General features: G+C 40.3%; 1 protein-coding gene across 5 annotated transcripts in view; it reads right to left on the reverse strand.

Moving 5' to 3' along the window:
• Nucleotides 1-16,790, reverse strand: part of MAP2K5 (mitogen-activated protein kinase kinase 5) — a 121,959-nt gene that overhangs the window by 85,614 nt on the left and 19,555 nt on the right. For all 5 annotated transcript variants that reach the window (XM_061371148.1, XM_061371146.1, XM_061371145.1 and 2 more), the window contains exons 6-8: nucleotides 15,989-16,056; nucleotides 13,030-13,078; nucleotides 8,038-8,102 (exon numbers count right to left, since the gene is read on the reverse strand). In XM_061371148.1, coding sequence (XP_061227132.1) covers nucleotides 8,038-8,102; nucleotides 13,030-13,078; nucleotides 15,989-16,056 — 182 coding nt within the window. The remainder of the gene's footprint in view (nucleotides 1-8,037; nucleotides 8,103-13,029; nucleotides 13,079-15,988; nucleotides 16,057-16,790) is intronic.

Raw genomic sequence — 16,790 nt, forward strand, 5'->3', positions numbered from 1 at the left:
CAAAGTAAAAGTAAGAGTAAATATTTCAGGTCCATTCTCCTAAACACGTTTCCTCCTGCTTCACACCTTGGTATGTATTCATTACACAACTGTTTAAAACATCAAGACATCAATTCACTTGACAAGAACCACAAATATTGCACCGTTTCCCTGAATCTGTATCAGCTCACACATAGCACTGCACTGATGAACTGTCCCCAAGATATCCTCCTCACTCAACACATAGAATAACACACACAGAAAGTCTCAGCATTTCCTAGCAGAAATGAACATACACCCAGAAGTCCCACTTTTCTTATTCAAGTTTAAAAGCTAACACAAAAGCTCTAGTTGCAGCAAGCAGCACCTTCAGATGTAAGGGCATCAATGAAGTCAAAGTGAGCATTTTCCTGCCCTGTGAGAAATAACCTAGAGCAAAATGACTGCGCCAGTGTTGTGCAAGATGAATACAATCCTCTAAGTGCCATGCATTGCAGAGCGAGTGCCAGCTGCAAACTCCACAGCAAATCACCCACAGATTTGGTTTACTGTTCATTTTCCCCTATTTTTCCCCCTCTTTTTTTCCAAGTACTGCCACTGCCTGTCATGCTCCTGGTCAGAGTCTGGCATGCTGATGATAGAATTGCCACATACTCTGACGGCCATTTAAAGAAACAGATTCAAATTGTTTCTAGGAAATAAACACTTTGACAGTTGTTGCCTTCTGCAATAGACAAACACATTAGCCTGACTCTCTGGCTGTTAAAACAGGAAATCCAAAGTGCACAGCAGTTGTAAAAAGGAGCTTTTATGGAGTCTGTGCTAGTTCAAACAGCAATCTACACCAACCTCCCCTCCATCTAAAGCCCCATTACAGATGCTTGAGTACTGATTGCAAAATGATTTGTTGTTGAATGATAAAACACACAAAAAAATACTTGCATCTGAATTTGAAACTTTTCAGAACAGCAACACTGGCACTAAAAGCTGCATAAGGAAAATGGCAATGAGCAAAATATCTCAACCCATTGCTGTGGGAAAGAGGTGGCTTTGCCATCCAAGCCAAAGCACAATGAACCCCTCACCTCTTGCATACTGTAACCTGCTACTTCCATCTGTTACCTCTTACATGAGTCTTCCTTCTCCACTGCAGCCAAATTTCCAGGGTCAATCAAAACTGGATTACAAGTCTTTCCTGCTTGTACCCATCCTATTGCAGTTCAGACCCCATTCCTTAGAGAGACCTGTACAGAAAGGACTAAAGATGGAGAAGGCTTCACCTCGACACTGCTTGATGAGGCTATGGTGCCACGACAGAATCATGGAACGGTTTGGGTTGCATGGGACCTTAAAGCTCATTCAGTTCCAATCCCCTGCCACAGGCAGGGACACCTTCCACTAGAGCAGGTTGTTCCAAGCCCCGTCCAACCATCACCAATACCACTCACCGCCACAGGACCAATCCAGACCAGATGCAGGCACAGTCATGTGTTTCAGCTGCTGGCTTTAAACTATCTCAAAGGGCAGAAGACACCAGAGCAGTTTTCTTTGACTTCTGTTTAGACTGACACAGCCAGGCATCATCTGACAGAGCCAGGACAAGTAAACCCATCAGAGTTTTAGAAAGAAACTTGAAGCAACAGAATGAGCCAGAAAGTACATCACATCCTATGATGATGGCCATTTTGATGCCACATGTCTCCACAACAAGACCTAAAGCTGGATTTTCTGCATTATCAAACTATTTCTCATGAGAGATGTGTTCATGACACTCACAGCATAACAACTATTAAGGAAAAACAGAGCTGTTGAGTAATTCAATATGGACCAACAGTAGAAAACAGAACTGTGGCAAGAAGCAAACGTTTTCTAGGTATTTACTGTAATAGCAGAAAGAGTGTTTTCTTTTAATCATGGTTGAGTTTCCAGTAGAAAGCTTGCTCTTCCCCAGGAGCAGGCTGAGAGCATAAACACCATGAGGTTAGTTACACTGCTCCATCCATTACTGGACTGCAGTGAGATAACATCATGATGAGCAACATGCTAGAAACAATTCTGGCATTGCTTCTCTTAATATTGCTTCTTGCCATCACCATTAAAGCAGCTGTGGTGACGTACGGGAGAGTGGTTGTATGTGAGAGCCGGGTATGGCTGGCTGAGCCTTATGATGGTCACTGGATATCTGAGTGGTTCATTTTTAGCATTTTGAGAATCTGGGGTGAAAAGACGTGGAAAAATCAATGTCAACCTTGCTGGTGCTGTTACAGCCGCTGCTCTTCACAGAGACATCAAACAGAGATTAAGGAGACAGTCTGAAACACACCACTGGCAGCACAATGGCAAGAAAGGATTCCTGCATAAATACACATTCTTCTGCCCCCTGTCATCTCACGTTCACTTCAAAGGGCAAAAGCCTGATTTAAACAAGTATTCAGTGCTGGGGAACGGCCAGTGCCTATAAGCTTGGTCCCAAATTCCACCAATTCTCTACTACATGGAGTATTATTTGTTACCAAGAAACAGATGCTCTTGCCCACACTGGGGAAGCTGCAATGAGAGCTGCCCTACGCTCCCACACCACCTCACCCATTGGTAACAAGAGCAAACTCAAGTTTTCAAGGTTACTATTTGCTTCATCTCCCAGGCTATGGGCATGCAACACAAACAGAACAACTTTAATTTAAGAATCATCCCGTTTCTAATTAAGCAGCCATAGGCAGCTGGCTGGATACATTTTAATCAGCTTCAATAACGTATTGATTGTATACTGAAGCTTAAAAATTAAAAGTAAAAAGATGACCGGGGAATTGTCCCATCTCAGAACAACAGTAGAACCCTCTGTAAATAACTCCTCTTTTAACCATCAGCTAAATGAACACTTCAATACTGCACTACAAAGTCTTCTGCAAAATTACTTTAACTAACAAGCAGAAATTTATCAGCTTCAGCCAAAATCAATGCTGAAATCAATTTGAACACTGGTTGTGTCTAAAGGGGCTCATTGGCAATTTAGGGAAATTACACCATGTAAATGCCTGTGCTTTAATTGAACAGTTTCATCAACTAGGCTGTGATTGCTGTCCATTCATTTATTTACTCTCACTGCAGCTCCCATTCTGCAAAGGAATGGGTTTTGTCAGACTTGAAGGAGGTACTTTATCTTCATTTTATGCACTTTTGTGCATAACAGATTTTATGAGGCAGGCAAGTGATAGCCAGGGTCAAAAGAAACAAGTGAACAGCAATCACTGGTCACTCTTGTTTAAACTGCAATGATAATATGCAGAAATTTGGGGGAGTATTTCTGACTTACTCCAGCTATTATTGTTCTAACGCTTTGCAGTGTGACTAAAAATAAAACAAAACAAGAGAAACAGAAAACGAATGTAGTCTGGGAAGGGAAATAAGGGAAAATGCCTTAACTGCACCACAGGACTGCAGGGAGATGCCATTTTCAGACATCAAATGGCCACAGATTTAACACCAAACAAAACACTGAACCTGCCCGTACCTCCTTTCTCCAGAGCTGCATCAAGCACCAGGTTGGGACAAGCAATATGTATGAAATGTAGGGAGAACCTGCCAAGGGCAGGGACCCCTTCCACTGGAGCAGGTTGCTCCAAGCCCCTGTGTCCAACCTGGCCTTGAGCACTGCCAGGGATGGGGCAGCCACAGCTTCTCTGGGCACCCTGTGCCAGCGCCTCAGCACCCTCACAGGGAAGAGCTTCTGCCTAAGAGCTCAGCTCAGTCTCCCCTCGGGCAGGTTCAAGCCATTCCCCTTGGCCTGTCCCTACAGGCCCTTGTCCAAAACCCCTCTCCAGCTCTCATAGACCCTGTTAGGCACTGTATCACTTCCCTTACTCTCCAAAACAGCTCAATCTCCTCCTGTTTCCCCACTCCAGAACTGACAATGCTTTTCCCTGCTGATGTTCAAGGATGTGCAATACACTGGCAGGCGCCATTTGCAGCCTGTCTTGCAAGAGATAGCAACTTCCCAGCTGTCTTGCCATACAGTATGTTTAATGTGCTAATGGGGCACCCCAAGGTTGGTTGAGATAGAGAATAAGAAAATGGGCATATGCTGGAATGTACAACTGAACTGAACAGCAGAATTGCTCCAGTAAATTGCTCAAACAAATTAAGCTTCTGCATTTATCCGTATTTCCCTGCTATACAATTCTGCTGGGCGGGACATCATCAACAGCCACTTCTCTCCCAATTGCTCAAGTGAAAGTGAAGCCGTCTGGTTTAGCAGCATTTTGCTAAGATGGTAACCGATTCCCCCTTTTCTTCCCTCTCTATCCCAGACATTTGGTAACTTCACAAATTAATTAGGGCATCATTGGGACTTTACGTTTATTTCACTATACGGAGGGTTATAGCTTCCTGCTGATGGAAACTCCTCTAACAGAACCCGAAGATCTACAAGCCATACACAGTGCACATTTTGAAAGAATCCCAGACATGCAGAAGGAAACAGTGATACTATAGATATGCCATGTGAGAGAGACTTCACAGAGTAATTATCTGCCAGAGACAAATACCTCTATTTTGTAGTACTTGGGTTCAAAATATATACAACTAAAGATTTGGGGTTTAAACAATTTAATGTAGCTACTCCAGAGACTAGCTGGCAAAGCCTATACATCCCCTTACAAACCAAAATGTTAACCTTCTTTCACTGAAGAGAAGCAACCTCATAAAAACAGCCTCTCAGAGCTCTGCAGTCAGTGATGGAGCTAAAAGATGCAGCATAGCAGCACATATTTCAATGCCTTTTGGACCTAGCAGTGAATGATTTCTTCCAAAATAGCAACTTAAGCAAATACAATAGATGCACTGCTATACAGAGGTTTTCTGCTGCTGTGAAGCAGCCCTAACTGTACAGTTACCATCCTACCAGATTCTATAACTATCTTATAAGATAGCTGATAACAATTAGAAAGCCTGTTGAAGAGCTGGAAGTTCGTACATCTACCAGGGCCACAGTCTTAGGGCTCTCTTGTCAGGAAAGGTGCGGATCCCCATGACATAACAGCAACTGAGAGTTTCCAAATATTCACAGAATTGGATAATTAACTGGCTTTGCCATATCTAACCCCATAACTGTTATCACTCCTTAAATAACAAAATAGCTTACCAGAAGGTAAGGGAAAATAGGAAGTCAAACAACTATACAATCCCTTCTCTTTAGAGCAGGGAAAACATTGAGATTCAGCAAGTTCTTACTGGAAATATTGCTATAAAGTATTGATTTTTTACCAGACTCAATTGACTGAAAAGTTGTTTGTATAGCAATACTGGCCGAGCCAATATACTGGAACAATTTTGCTACACACAGTAATCAAGTGTATTTCTGAAGTATAATTATACTGTCATAAAAGTAAAGCTAAGATACCTCTTCTCCAAGCAATGAAACAGCTCCAGCTGTAAAGAACCCAAATAAATGAAATACATTTTCTAACTAAACATAATGTCTTCCAAAGAGAACAAAACCACCTCCCCTTTCCCCCCTTAAGCCAGGGTTAGCATGAAAAGTGATCAATACTTCAATCTCAATAAACTATTTCAATAGTAGTTAATTCACGTGGAAAGAGAGGCTCAAGATTTTTGCTCAGCGACCTGCGACACGCTCTCTTGTTTGCTCAATGCTGATAATATATCATTGCCATAATGGATATGACTTAGTATAAAGAGCTAGAAAGCTGAAAAAAAAGATACCACATAGCCACGCTCGTTCTTTAGGCTTGGATCAATAATACACACTACACACAGGCTCTTCTGCACCGAGCCAACAGCATGGTCTGCCGCAAGAGGAAAACAGCCAAACGCTCGCAATTCATTTTATTTGACAAATGTTCATTGATTTACTGGAATAAAATATATGCGGGCTGCTATCTATGACTAGTGCAATCCAGCTACCTGTAAGTATTCCATTTTGCAATTTCTTCTTGGCTTGTGCGGCTCAGATGCTCCTTTGGCAAAGAGAACAGGTTGCCTTTTACAATGGGATGATTGCTGGCCAGGCTGGAGCAACCTGGTCTAGTGGAAGGCGTTCCTGCCCATGGCAGGGGGTTGGAGCTGGATGAGCTTTAAGGTCCCTTCCAACACACACCATTCCATGATGCTATGACTGTTCCAAGGTATTTTATATATAATTTATTTATATTTTTATACCACCTTCTGCACCTCTTAGTGCTCTGTCACTGCATGTACTAAGCACACACAGCAAGCATGGAATGTTCCTTGTGAGTAGGGCAGATACAAGCTGAGAGACATTACATTCAGCAGATCTTCAGTGCAATCCCAATAACAAAGTCCACATTCACTTGCCTTGGTTTACATTCCTTAGACTTTGGCCATTATCAGACAAAGAATGAAGGCGAGAGACTTTTGAATGACCTGGTATGGCCATTCTTACGCTGCTCATGGTTTCACATTGCTAGCTCCTTATTTCAGCTAAGAAAGAAAGTGACCCAGAACTGGGTAAAAATGACACATAAGGGTTCCTCCACTTCATGGGACATTCCTTGTTCCTAACTGTGCTTCAAGTGCTTTCCACAGGGACCAGAGCCCGTGGCCCATCTTTGCGACACTTCTTCCACATACATCCACTCCTGGAGCCTGCATCAGTAAACAGGGAAGGGAAGCAACCTTCTCCAGGTCAGCAAACAACAGGAAGGCACTGACTGAGCTGTCAAGTTTAACACCCTCTCTCAAATCTTTCTTACTATTAAAATTCCATAGCATAGAATGCCATGCTCAGTACAGAAGTGGGGGGATCTGGCCAAGAGCCACTGGTTGCTGCTCTGGGATCAGTCAGTGGGTGGGGAGGAACTGTATTGTGCATTGCTCAGGTTTTACTCCTCTCTCCTTTTCATTACTATCATTATTATTTGATTTTACTTTATTTCAATTACTAAACTGTAAGTAAGATAACAATACTGCTTCTGCAAGTTTCTTGGTCTAGCAATACCTTTCTACAAGAGAACATCAATGAGATGTCTGAACTATGTTCCATCTACCAGGTTAACCTGATTTATGAAGAGTCCATTCAAAGACTGGATTTGTTCCTTCAAGGTTCTGGAAGTCCGTTTTCATTAAGCCTTCCACAAGGAGAGTTGTTTTGCCATGTTGGCAGCCAATTAGAAACTACACTAAATGCACCATGGCTTTTAAAACATCTAAAAAAAAATGTTAATCTCAAAGTTAAAATGTCTAAGGTATAAACAAAATCATAATGGGATGCTGGGTTACTGTATATGGTAAATAGCTCTCTGGAGGAAACCTTTATTACTCCCTCAGGGTTTTCTTACGAAGTATGGGTTTCTTAATTCCTAGTGGAATATTTTTCATACACCACTGCAGACTATTAAGTACCAGATATTACATTATGTAGTTTAAACTTTGCACTATGCATGAGAAAGACTTTCCTGTCGAGAAAACTATATCTCTGCTATTATAATCTTTACAATATTAAAATTAATACTGGCTGCAGGGTATAAGCTTCACTACCAAAATTTGGGGGAGTTTATCATTTAATGTATTCATCAGCCTATGTGTGAAGCTGCTCGTGAGGGAGGGAAGTCACTGCAGCAGCAAAAGGGGTTATTTACTAATTTGGAATTGCTAGAGAAAGGCAGAGCAGCGGTGTCATCACATCCCACTGGTGTCATTCTCAGTACTGGGCTAGCAAAGGGCGTGGTAAAGCAGCAAGAATAATGGCATTGCAAATACTGAAGGCAATTCATTATGCTTCAGGACATTTCAAGTTCCACTTGTGAACCATTAACTTGTTACCCAGGAGGGATTCAAAGCTAAGTATTAAAAAGATAATAAAAATGCACCAGCCCTCACGGCACCCAAGAGCAGATACCTTGTAAATATGGAAAGAGGATTCTTAAAAAGTTCCTATTAAGCATGTATTTTATAATCTTTTCTTCACAGCAGCACTGCCCACCTACATCTCAATATAAATATAAGGGTAACAAAAACAAACAAACAAAAAGGCACTTTTAAATTCCATTTTCAACAATTTGAAGGAAATTCAACACTCACTTGTAGACTGTGCCTCCATTGCCATGACCGAGGATGTCTCGATACCGTATGTCTTGTTCATTCATCTCCACAAGAAAGAAAGAAAAACAAAAGAGATGTCATGCTGTGGATGGAAATGTCAAGGAAAAGCAACTCTAGGCCATAAACAACAAGCAGTCTGGGTCATTTCAAGTTCAGCTGCAAGAACGAGAAGATCAATACAACATTTGCTGTCCAATTTATAAAAGACGATACCAAGGGACAAAGTGATGGAAAGTTTAATGACAATTTGTTTGCCTGGGTCATTTCATTAAAGTTTGATAAAAGGTGTCAAAATGGAATGATATAATATAGCTCAAGAGGGTCAGGTCACAGATACTGATAGGAAAAGGGTCTCCAGAACAGCACATAACCAAAGCCAAAGTTGGAGGTGAATGGAAACAATCCACCAGGAAACTGTCATCTTAAGTATGGCTCAAAAACTTGATGATTTATTCTAGAATCAGCATAACTGATGCTAATTGAGTGACAGTTCTGGCACTAGGAAAGCTTCACAGTGCTTCATTTATCTACCTTTTAACAAAGGCAAGTCTTTGGCAAACAGAGTCTTGAATGTGCTATCCAGCAAAGATGATTTTCCTTGAAATACACAACTAATTGCTTGCCTCGATCTTTCTGTTCACCAGGACAACTCTCCAGACATGAAGGTATCCTCAGATCTTCAACAGAAGCCCAGTGCAAGCACCATACACTGCAAATGCTGGAATTTGGGATCTTTCTGATATTGCTTTTATTAAAACTTACTGTAGCGCTGAATGAGCAATTCAAATGTAAAACTACAGTTCAACCTTCTCCTGTACAAATACAGTTATTCTGATTTCCCACCTATTAAAGAAAGGTCACTGAAGACATTTTTGAATGCACATGTATGATTGAAAAGAAAGGTATCATCAGAATGAATTCTGGGCTGTATGCATTTTCTATTACAAAAAGATCTCCCTCACTGCCTTAAGTTGCATAGGATTGGGAAAATCCCATATTAGAAGAGATTTTCCTATGAAGCATTAACTCATTTCTAGTAACCATTTGTATTTTATAGGATAACAAACATTCCACACAAGTTGTCATGGCTGCTTAAAGACTGTCATTTTTGTGTTAAAAGGCATCAACCCCCCCCATATCATACGTCTGCTCTGCTATCACTGATGTGATTAGAGACCACGTAAGCACATCTGAAATAGCTTCAGATCAGTGATTCCAAGTATCACATGGTGACAGCTTACCATAAGCCAACTATCTGTATTTATCCATCTTCTGAAACAACTTTTAAATTCAATGGGGACATGTGCCCTTAAGTTACTAAGCCATGCTTAAGCATCCCCTTTCACATGATGTCAGTGAAGAGGAACCTTCCTTCAACTGGAACAAGTAAGTGATGATAACAAGGTAAAATGCACTAAGGAGTCAATACTCAGCAAGTCTTAGGAACAAGAAATGGAATATTAATTGATTTTAAATAATATGTATTAAAGACATAAATGCTGAACTCCAAAATCTGTGCTCTTTCCTTTCAGTACCTGAATAAATGGCATCCTTGTTTCTCACAGGAAATACTCTGCATTTCTTCCAGCAAGGGTACAATCTCCAAAATCTGATAAACTTCAAAATACCTCAAAGCAGAAGTTGACTCTACATTATCAACTATTTGTAGTTAAACCTGGGGACAGATAATCTTAAGTGGGTATGAAATAGCCCATTCAAGTATCAAGGTTTAGGATGAAAATGAACATTAATTTAGTCCTGAAAGCTATCTTATTGCATCAACCAGAAAATGCAAATAAAAAGGAGGAAAAAAAGAGGTACCTCATGAGGAACAATAACTCCTGAATAGGTTTTAAAGGACATGAAGAATCTATTCTGGATGCTAAAACTCATTTGTCTCAGACTACAGTACTCACTAATTTAAAGCACACACTGGGTTTCTGCTCTTCTAAGCTGGAGGACTTTAATTCTCCAGCCTTTGACGTAACAACAAACATCTTTTTGCTATATTTCCAGCAGTGTTCTTCTAAACATAACTCTTAAGAGAAATTAAATGAATCTATAAAGCCGTGAACTTTTATCTTTGCTTCTTGGGGGGGTGAGGGGGAAGAATTTTTTTGCTGTTACACAAGTTATAAGCAACAAATTGAGCAGAACCAGAGACATAAAATGCATTCTCTTTTGTCCTGCTTTTTGCTAACTGGTAAAAGGAGTTATTTTCTTCACCTCAGTCCCTAAAAGACAGTGACAGGAGCAGCTCCATCGTCTGCCACTGCACCGCTTGCACCCACTGCCAGCCCAGCACCATTTCTTGTCTCTATGCACAAAGAGCAACCAGAAACCCAGGGTGAAATAGGAAGCCTGGGGTGGAGCAAGTATCTGCCAGCAACCGATAGAGAGATAAAGCGTGATTTACTGACTCAAATAAAGGTGACAAAAACGTGGTGATTTATTTATTTTACTGGGAAAACTGGATTCGCAATCATAAAATGATAACATAACAATGAACTCAACAGTAAGGGCTGGAATATTAAACCTGCAAACCCAAGTTTGATTGGATGCTAATAGCAACAGAAATAATGACAAAGTGAAAGAGACTTCAATTACGGATCACCAAACAAAACATCCCTTGCTTATACCTGCTGGTTTTGAAAGAAATCAGTGTCTATCTCTTGTAAATCATTAAAAACAAAATGCTCAATTAATCCTTATTTTATATGTAGAGGCCTGACAGAAGCAAAGTCCTATAGCCATACCTTTGCTTTATGAATCGAAGCAATAATGGTTTCAGAAAGCAGTCACACTCTATGAGCAGACAATTGAAGAGATTTAGTAAATCCCACTTTATAGAGCAGAGACTAATCGGAAAACACAAGCCAGTCAAATGTTTCTTATGAACTGTTGACACTATATCAATGCTGAATCAATTGGTGGCATTTACTCTGAGTGACAGAAAAGAAATAAATATTTATATCACATCACCTATATCAATGAACCTAGGCAGAAAGCTATTTCTAACTTGTCAATATTTGATTATCTTGAAGAATCATGTCCCCTTCTTTTAATGATTAATATGAATTCCTTATTAAACCTAAATGGAAACTACTAGAGGAATATCATTATGAATGCCTGAAAGCAGAAACTGCCAAAAACTAATAAAAAATAATAACCCAACCGATACTTAAGTAATGATGAGTGTGACTTAACCCCCCAAAAGGAGAAAAAGTTAAAGTTACAACTAGAAACCTATCTCCAGTTATGGAGCCGTGACCAAATTCTGCAGAACACAATGCAGCATAATGAAAAGCATCTTCTCTCAACAGCAAGCAGGGCAGCTCCTTCCAGAGCAGGGGGATTGAAAGGTAGGGTTAAAACTTACTTTTTCTTTTATTTTTCTTTTTAAATGGGTTTAAGTAACATTTTTAAATATCACAGTAAAAGCTTTGGTTCCTTTATGTCTTTCTACAATTCTACTATGCAGGAAAGAAAACCGTAAATCTATTGCAGGGCACAGCAAACACTCATTTCTATTACTGAGAACAAATGAAATGCCAAATTCAGCTTATGGACTCAATCACAAAAAGACAGCTTTTACTCACAGTCCATAATTCTACTTCAAAACCTATTACTAATATTGGAGTAATTATCAACTTGATTTTCAAGGTTCAGAAGCATACTGCTGGTATTTACAGGATTTTAATTTATCCAGAGAAACAGACTGCATAGGTATAATTTTGGAACATTAACTAATCTACCTGGTAGGCACCTGTGAATATTAAACTCAGTCTGCACGTCAGGCTTTAAAATACATTTCCAAGCTGTATTCAAAGGATTCGGTGCCAAAGAGGCAAGGCTGCAGCACTGGGCTGCTCGGCTCACATTTTAGAGGGGCACCCTCATCTATTAGACCACAATGTTACAGGTGATACTGAAGGACAAGCATGAAGACCAGCCTTTATCTTCTTGACACGCTCAACTACAACTACTTGATTCATGAAATGCCAATGAGGCTTGGAGAGGTCATTGTGTGAAGGCACTGAATACGCATCTGAGATAATTAAGATTTCAGCCTTCGAAACATGGAGGGGAAGTGAACAGCAGTTAAGAAAATCAATAAGAGTCTTTTATTTGCAGTGACACAGATGTCTCAGTCAATAGAGCCTAATAGGCAAGCTTGATCGCAATGGACAGGTGCTGCCTCCAAGGCTATCAAAGGGCTTTCACTATGACAAACATTAAAACATATTTATGTTGGTGCTGCTGAAGAATCTAAGGTTCTTTTAAAGGTAGTTTAATTTAACAGTGTATATTTAATATCATTATACTACTACAAGCTGGCCATATGTTCAGCTCAAAATTGGTATGAAATTTTTCTCCAGGACATCCATTTCTCCATCGTTACATTAAACCTTTTACTTCTAGGTGCCAGAATCTGAATGTCTGGAGCAGGAGAAGCAGCAACATGACAGCTTTCCACAGCTCTGGGGCTTGTTTTGCTTTAGGTTGTGTTTTAGGTTTTTTAAGAAGCCACAACATAAGGTGACTGCAAATAGTACAGAGCAGTTCCTTGCAAGAACCTGCTAAATATTTAAGTATCAACTGCCCTAAAAACCACAAAGGTCATTTGAAGTGAGCAGTTGACTTAGTTATTCAAAATTGATTAACTTTCTTCCTTGAAATTGTGGCAGCAGCAAAACATGTGTGAGGTACTTCAATCTATTTGGAGCTAAATCTGATTAGCACATTTTGAGAAATGGGAAGCAAATTGCTATGCCAATCAAAGCAAATCAGGACACATAACTCATTCATATCATGAAGGTTTTCATGGTCCTTCCAGTTCTGTATTAAAAGAACACATTACAGCTAAATGAGCAGTAAGCAGCTCTCCACCTATTTGAGGTGTGCCAATCACTGCAGAATGAGGCAGTAACGAGACACGCATGTAGCCCAGGCTCAATTCAATGCACCTACCTGGCCATTTGCAAGTATTTTCTTCAGCTCTGCAGAAGACTTTTTTAAGCTGAAAATAAGAGAGAGGCAATTATTTTAAACGACTGTGCCATTTCACTCTATAAAATGAAGTGAAAGCATGAGAAACCACAAGCTGTCAGGTTAAGTTCATGGTTACATATTCTGAGAAGGCTTAACGTCAGCAATGCTGACTGATAGTCAGTATAGTTACTTCTTGAACTACAGACAGCACACATGGAAAGCAATGAACATTTTAAAAACTCCACGTATTCTCACCTTTACAAATTGTTTTAGATACCTGACTGTACTGCCCTGTGACATACAACTTATTGCCAGTTCAAAGACTAAAACCAAACAAACATATACCCTCACACCCCCTAAGTTTTGAGAAACAACATGAAAATCAGGTTCACACCCCGTTTTCAGGTGCCCCATCTTGTTTTAAAACTCCTGAAGGCATTATCCCTCAGTAATTTGTATAATCTGCAGGAAAGCTGTATGCTGTCGATGCAGCCTCACCACCTCAACTGACCATAGACTGGAGCATGGTGAGCAGGCAGCATAGTCCTGATTTAGAAATCTCAGGGATATGCTTAAATTCAGGAGGGTGAGGCCAGATTGCCACAGAGTCATATCACAGAATCCTAGAATGGTTCGTGTTGGAAGGGACCTTGAAGCTCACCCAGTTCCAATCCCCTGCCACAGGCAGGGTCACCTTCTCCTGGAGCAGTTTGCTCCAAGCCCCTGTGTCCAACCTGGCCTTGAACACTGCCAGGGATGGGGCAGCCACAGCTTCTCTGGACACCCTGTGCCAGCGCCTCAGCACCCTCACAGGGAAGAGCTTCTGTCTAACAGCTCAGCTCAATCCAGCCTTTTGTGCATCCATTCCAGGTCAACTTGCTGCTGCAGTCCCCCTATTTCAAGAGAAACTACTCCTCTGTCAGTGGTCTTACATTACTTAAAATGACCCATATATTTTTTTCTAGTAGAACTTTAACAAACCACAACTATTGGCTCTCTGTGGTTTACAGGTAAAACTATTAATGGCTTTAAACTCCTTCCACTCACTTGCAAAATACTGCTTCACCTCCTTTCCTGACAAACTGTCCCTTGTTCATTCAACACAACAATCTGCCTGGGTAGCAATACGTCTGCAAAACTTAATCTCAAAGAGACATTCTGCTCTTAGTACTGAAGTTAAAAAGTACAAAATAATATATTCTTGAAAGGCATGTGCACGTGTCTTGATCACAGATCATTATTAACAAGAACAGTGAAAACACAGATTTCATATTTGGTGGCTTTGTTCTTTAATAGGCCTCTTGTTCCCACGACTACTTTAAAGCAAAATTAAGTTTTCCAAGGAAACATAAGTTGATCTTGTCATCTTTCATGACTAACAATTTGTGAACATGAAACAAAGAGAGACTTTCAATTACTTCAAAAACCGAACTCGTAGTGCAGAAGGTTTCGGAAAAGGAATGGCAATTAACCACCAAATAAGGTGACAAGAATCTTCTAGAAGCCTCATTTTCAATGCACTTCAAGAACAAGCTCAAAGTACAGGAAGTACTGAAAGCAAAAGCACAACAGCAACAGAAAGCAGCTTTATTTAGTTCAGCAATGTGACAGATTGGGAGGAGGGCTGCAGTTCATAAGACATTCCAATTTATGGCCTTTAAAGAGTATTGGTGAGGATCTTCCCCAAGGGATGGGGCAAACTTTGCCAGAGGAGACTGATACAGGGTACTGGATTTCTTTTTTTTACCTCTACAATTTGCAAAGCCACTGAAGGGAGCATCAAAACTGGTTTTAGTGGTAGTTGAAGGGGGCTACCAATTGCATGACTACACCAGCACTGCTGCCAACCATCTGGCGTGGCATCCTCCTTGTCAATGGGTAAGCATGTCACATCACTCCCACCATACAAAGCTGGGGTTTGTGGGACTCTCCCACCACTGCAGCACTTCGTAGTGTCTGACATAGTGGCTACCAACACCTCAATGCCTGAGCAGGTCTAAAGCAGGATGATGGGTCTTTAGTCATGGTCATCTCTGCCCATTTCCTTACTCAAAATGCTCTAAGAGAGAAGGGAACAGTGAGCTGATGCACAGATACACGTAGTATTATGTGCTTATTAGAGTAACAGAATAATACAGGCTGAAAGGGACCTCTCCAGGGATTTCTATCCCACTTTCAAATATGCTCTTGTATGAAGAAGACAGAGTCAGACTTTTCTTATTCCCTTGTAAGAATATATAAGGGTTTTTTTGTTTATTTGTTTTTACATCAGATTGAGTACAATGACTGCATGCAACAGCTCATGTAGTGACAGGGAATTTATGGTCCAGTATTTAAGAACATATCTCTAGGAAAAAAGAAAACACAATCCCTTCCATTTTAAGATCTTAATATAGGGTTTCAAATTAGAAGTGGAATCTAAAAAGAAAGAAAAGGGACTAAGACTTCCAAATTCCGCTGAAACTGTATGAAACAGGGCACTTAAGCTGCTCAGGTTTTTCAAACACCTTACCCCACACTAAACCTACTGAATTTGGCATCAAATTTTAAATCAAAGAATCCTAGAGTGAGGTAAGTAACACAGACCTAAACACACAGACCTTGCCACAGACGGTGATTATTAGATCAAGTAAACCAAATCAGCTCACCCACAAACAGTATTTCAATGCTTTATGAAGGACAAAGTCACCTGAAACACTCAGCAAAGACTTATTTCCTTCAGCAGAAAATACTTGTGAAGAACCAGCAGTTCAAGTCTAACAAGATCCATGAATCAAGGTAATTTCACCTTCCCCACTCCACTCCTGCGTGCCTGGTAGTCATATTGAAAAAGTTATTCAACATCAAGCTTATTGTTGGTACCTCTGCACACAAGGCTCCATTTTGTTTTAATAAAAGCAAAGAAAACAAACCATATGCTCCTGTTCTTGACTCTTACCTATTGCTTGGAAGGGAATCTGAGACGGCCGAGCTGCTATTATTAGCAGCCCCTGCTCGAGTATTTACCTGCAGGCAGGGAAAGGATCTTGATCAGTCGGTTGTGTTCAGAGGACACTATTCTAATTAACCTGTAATTTGCCATGAATTTCTCATTTCACTCTGAAGGTTAATTAGCTTGTTGCTAGGCTTGCCGGTGGTTGAGGACTCGCCTCTATGTAGGTTAGCAGGCTATAGAATTCCTGGACCACGCTATATAGTCTTTACATCCTAAAGGCTTAGTTAAATAATACAAAAAAAGGGATATGCCCACCATTTCTTCTCTTTTTAAAACCTGAACACTCAGTTCATATACCTGTCGTCTTCTGCATTTCAAAATGGGTACAATTACAGAAGCAGTAAGCATACCTGAATGAATCAAGCCACCTAAAAGAATTTCATTGCTGTGCTTTCCACACTTAGATAAATGACTGAAATCAAATTAATACATTGGGGTTTTTTTAATGCTTTGAAGTAGAGGCAGACGTTAGTTGATAAACTGAGCATTAAAATTTAGGCACTTATTAGCAGAGGTTAAAAACAACAAGAAAGGCAATTCCGTTCTTAATAAAACTGTATACACAGCTCCTGCAGCCAACATTCAGCAGATGAATCCTTCCCCACCCTCACCAACAAAAAAATTAGAGGGGAAAAAAAATCTGCTTGTCAGAGCTGAAGAAAGTGCAGTTTTATTTGACATTTCAATAAGTGGAACACAGCATTACAAATCCATCTAACTTTACTGAAACAATTATTGAAATTCC

This window comes from Neopsephotus bourkii, unplaced genomic scaffold (assembly GCF_033783945.1).
Source record: "Neopsephotus bourkii isolate Nb327-2 ecotype Australia unplaced genomic scaffold, CSIRO-AGI_Nbou_v1 NB_1572, whole genome shotgun sequence".
Classification (NCBI taxonomy): Eukaryota; Metazoa; Chordata; class Aves; order Psittaciformes; family Psittacidae; genus Neopsephotus; species Neopsephotus bourkii.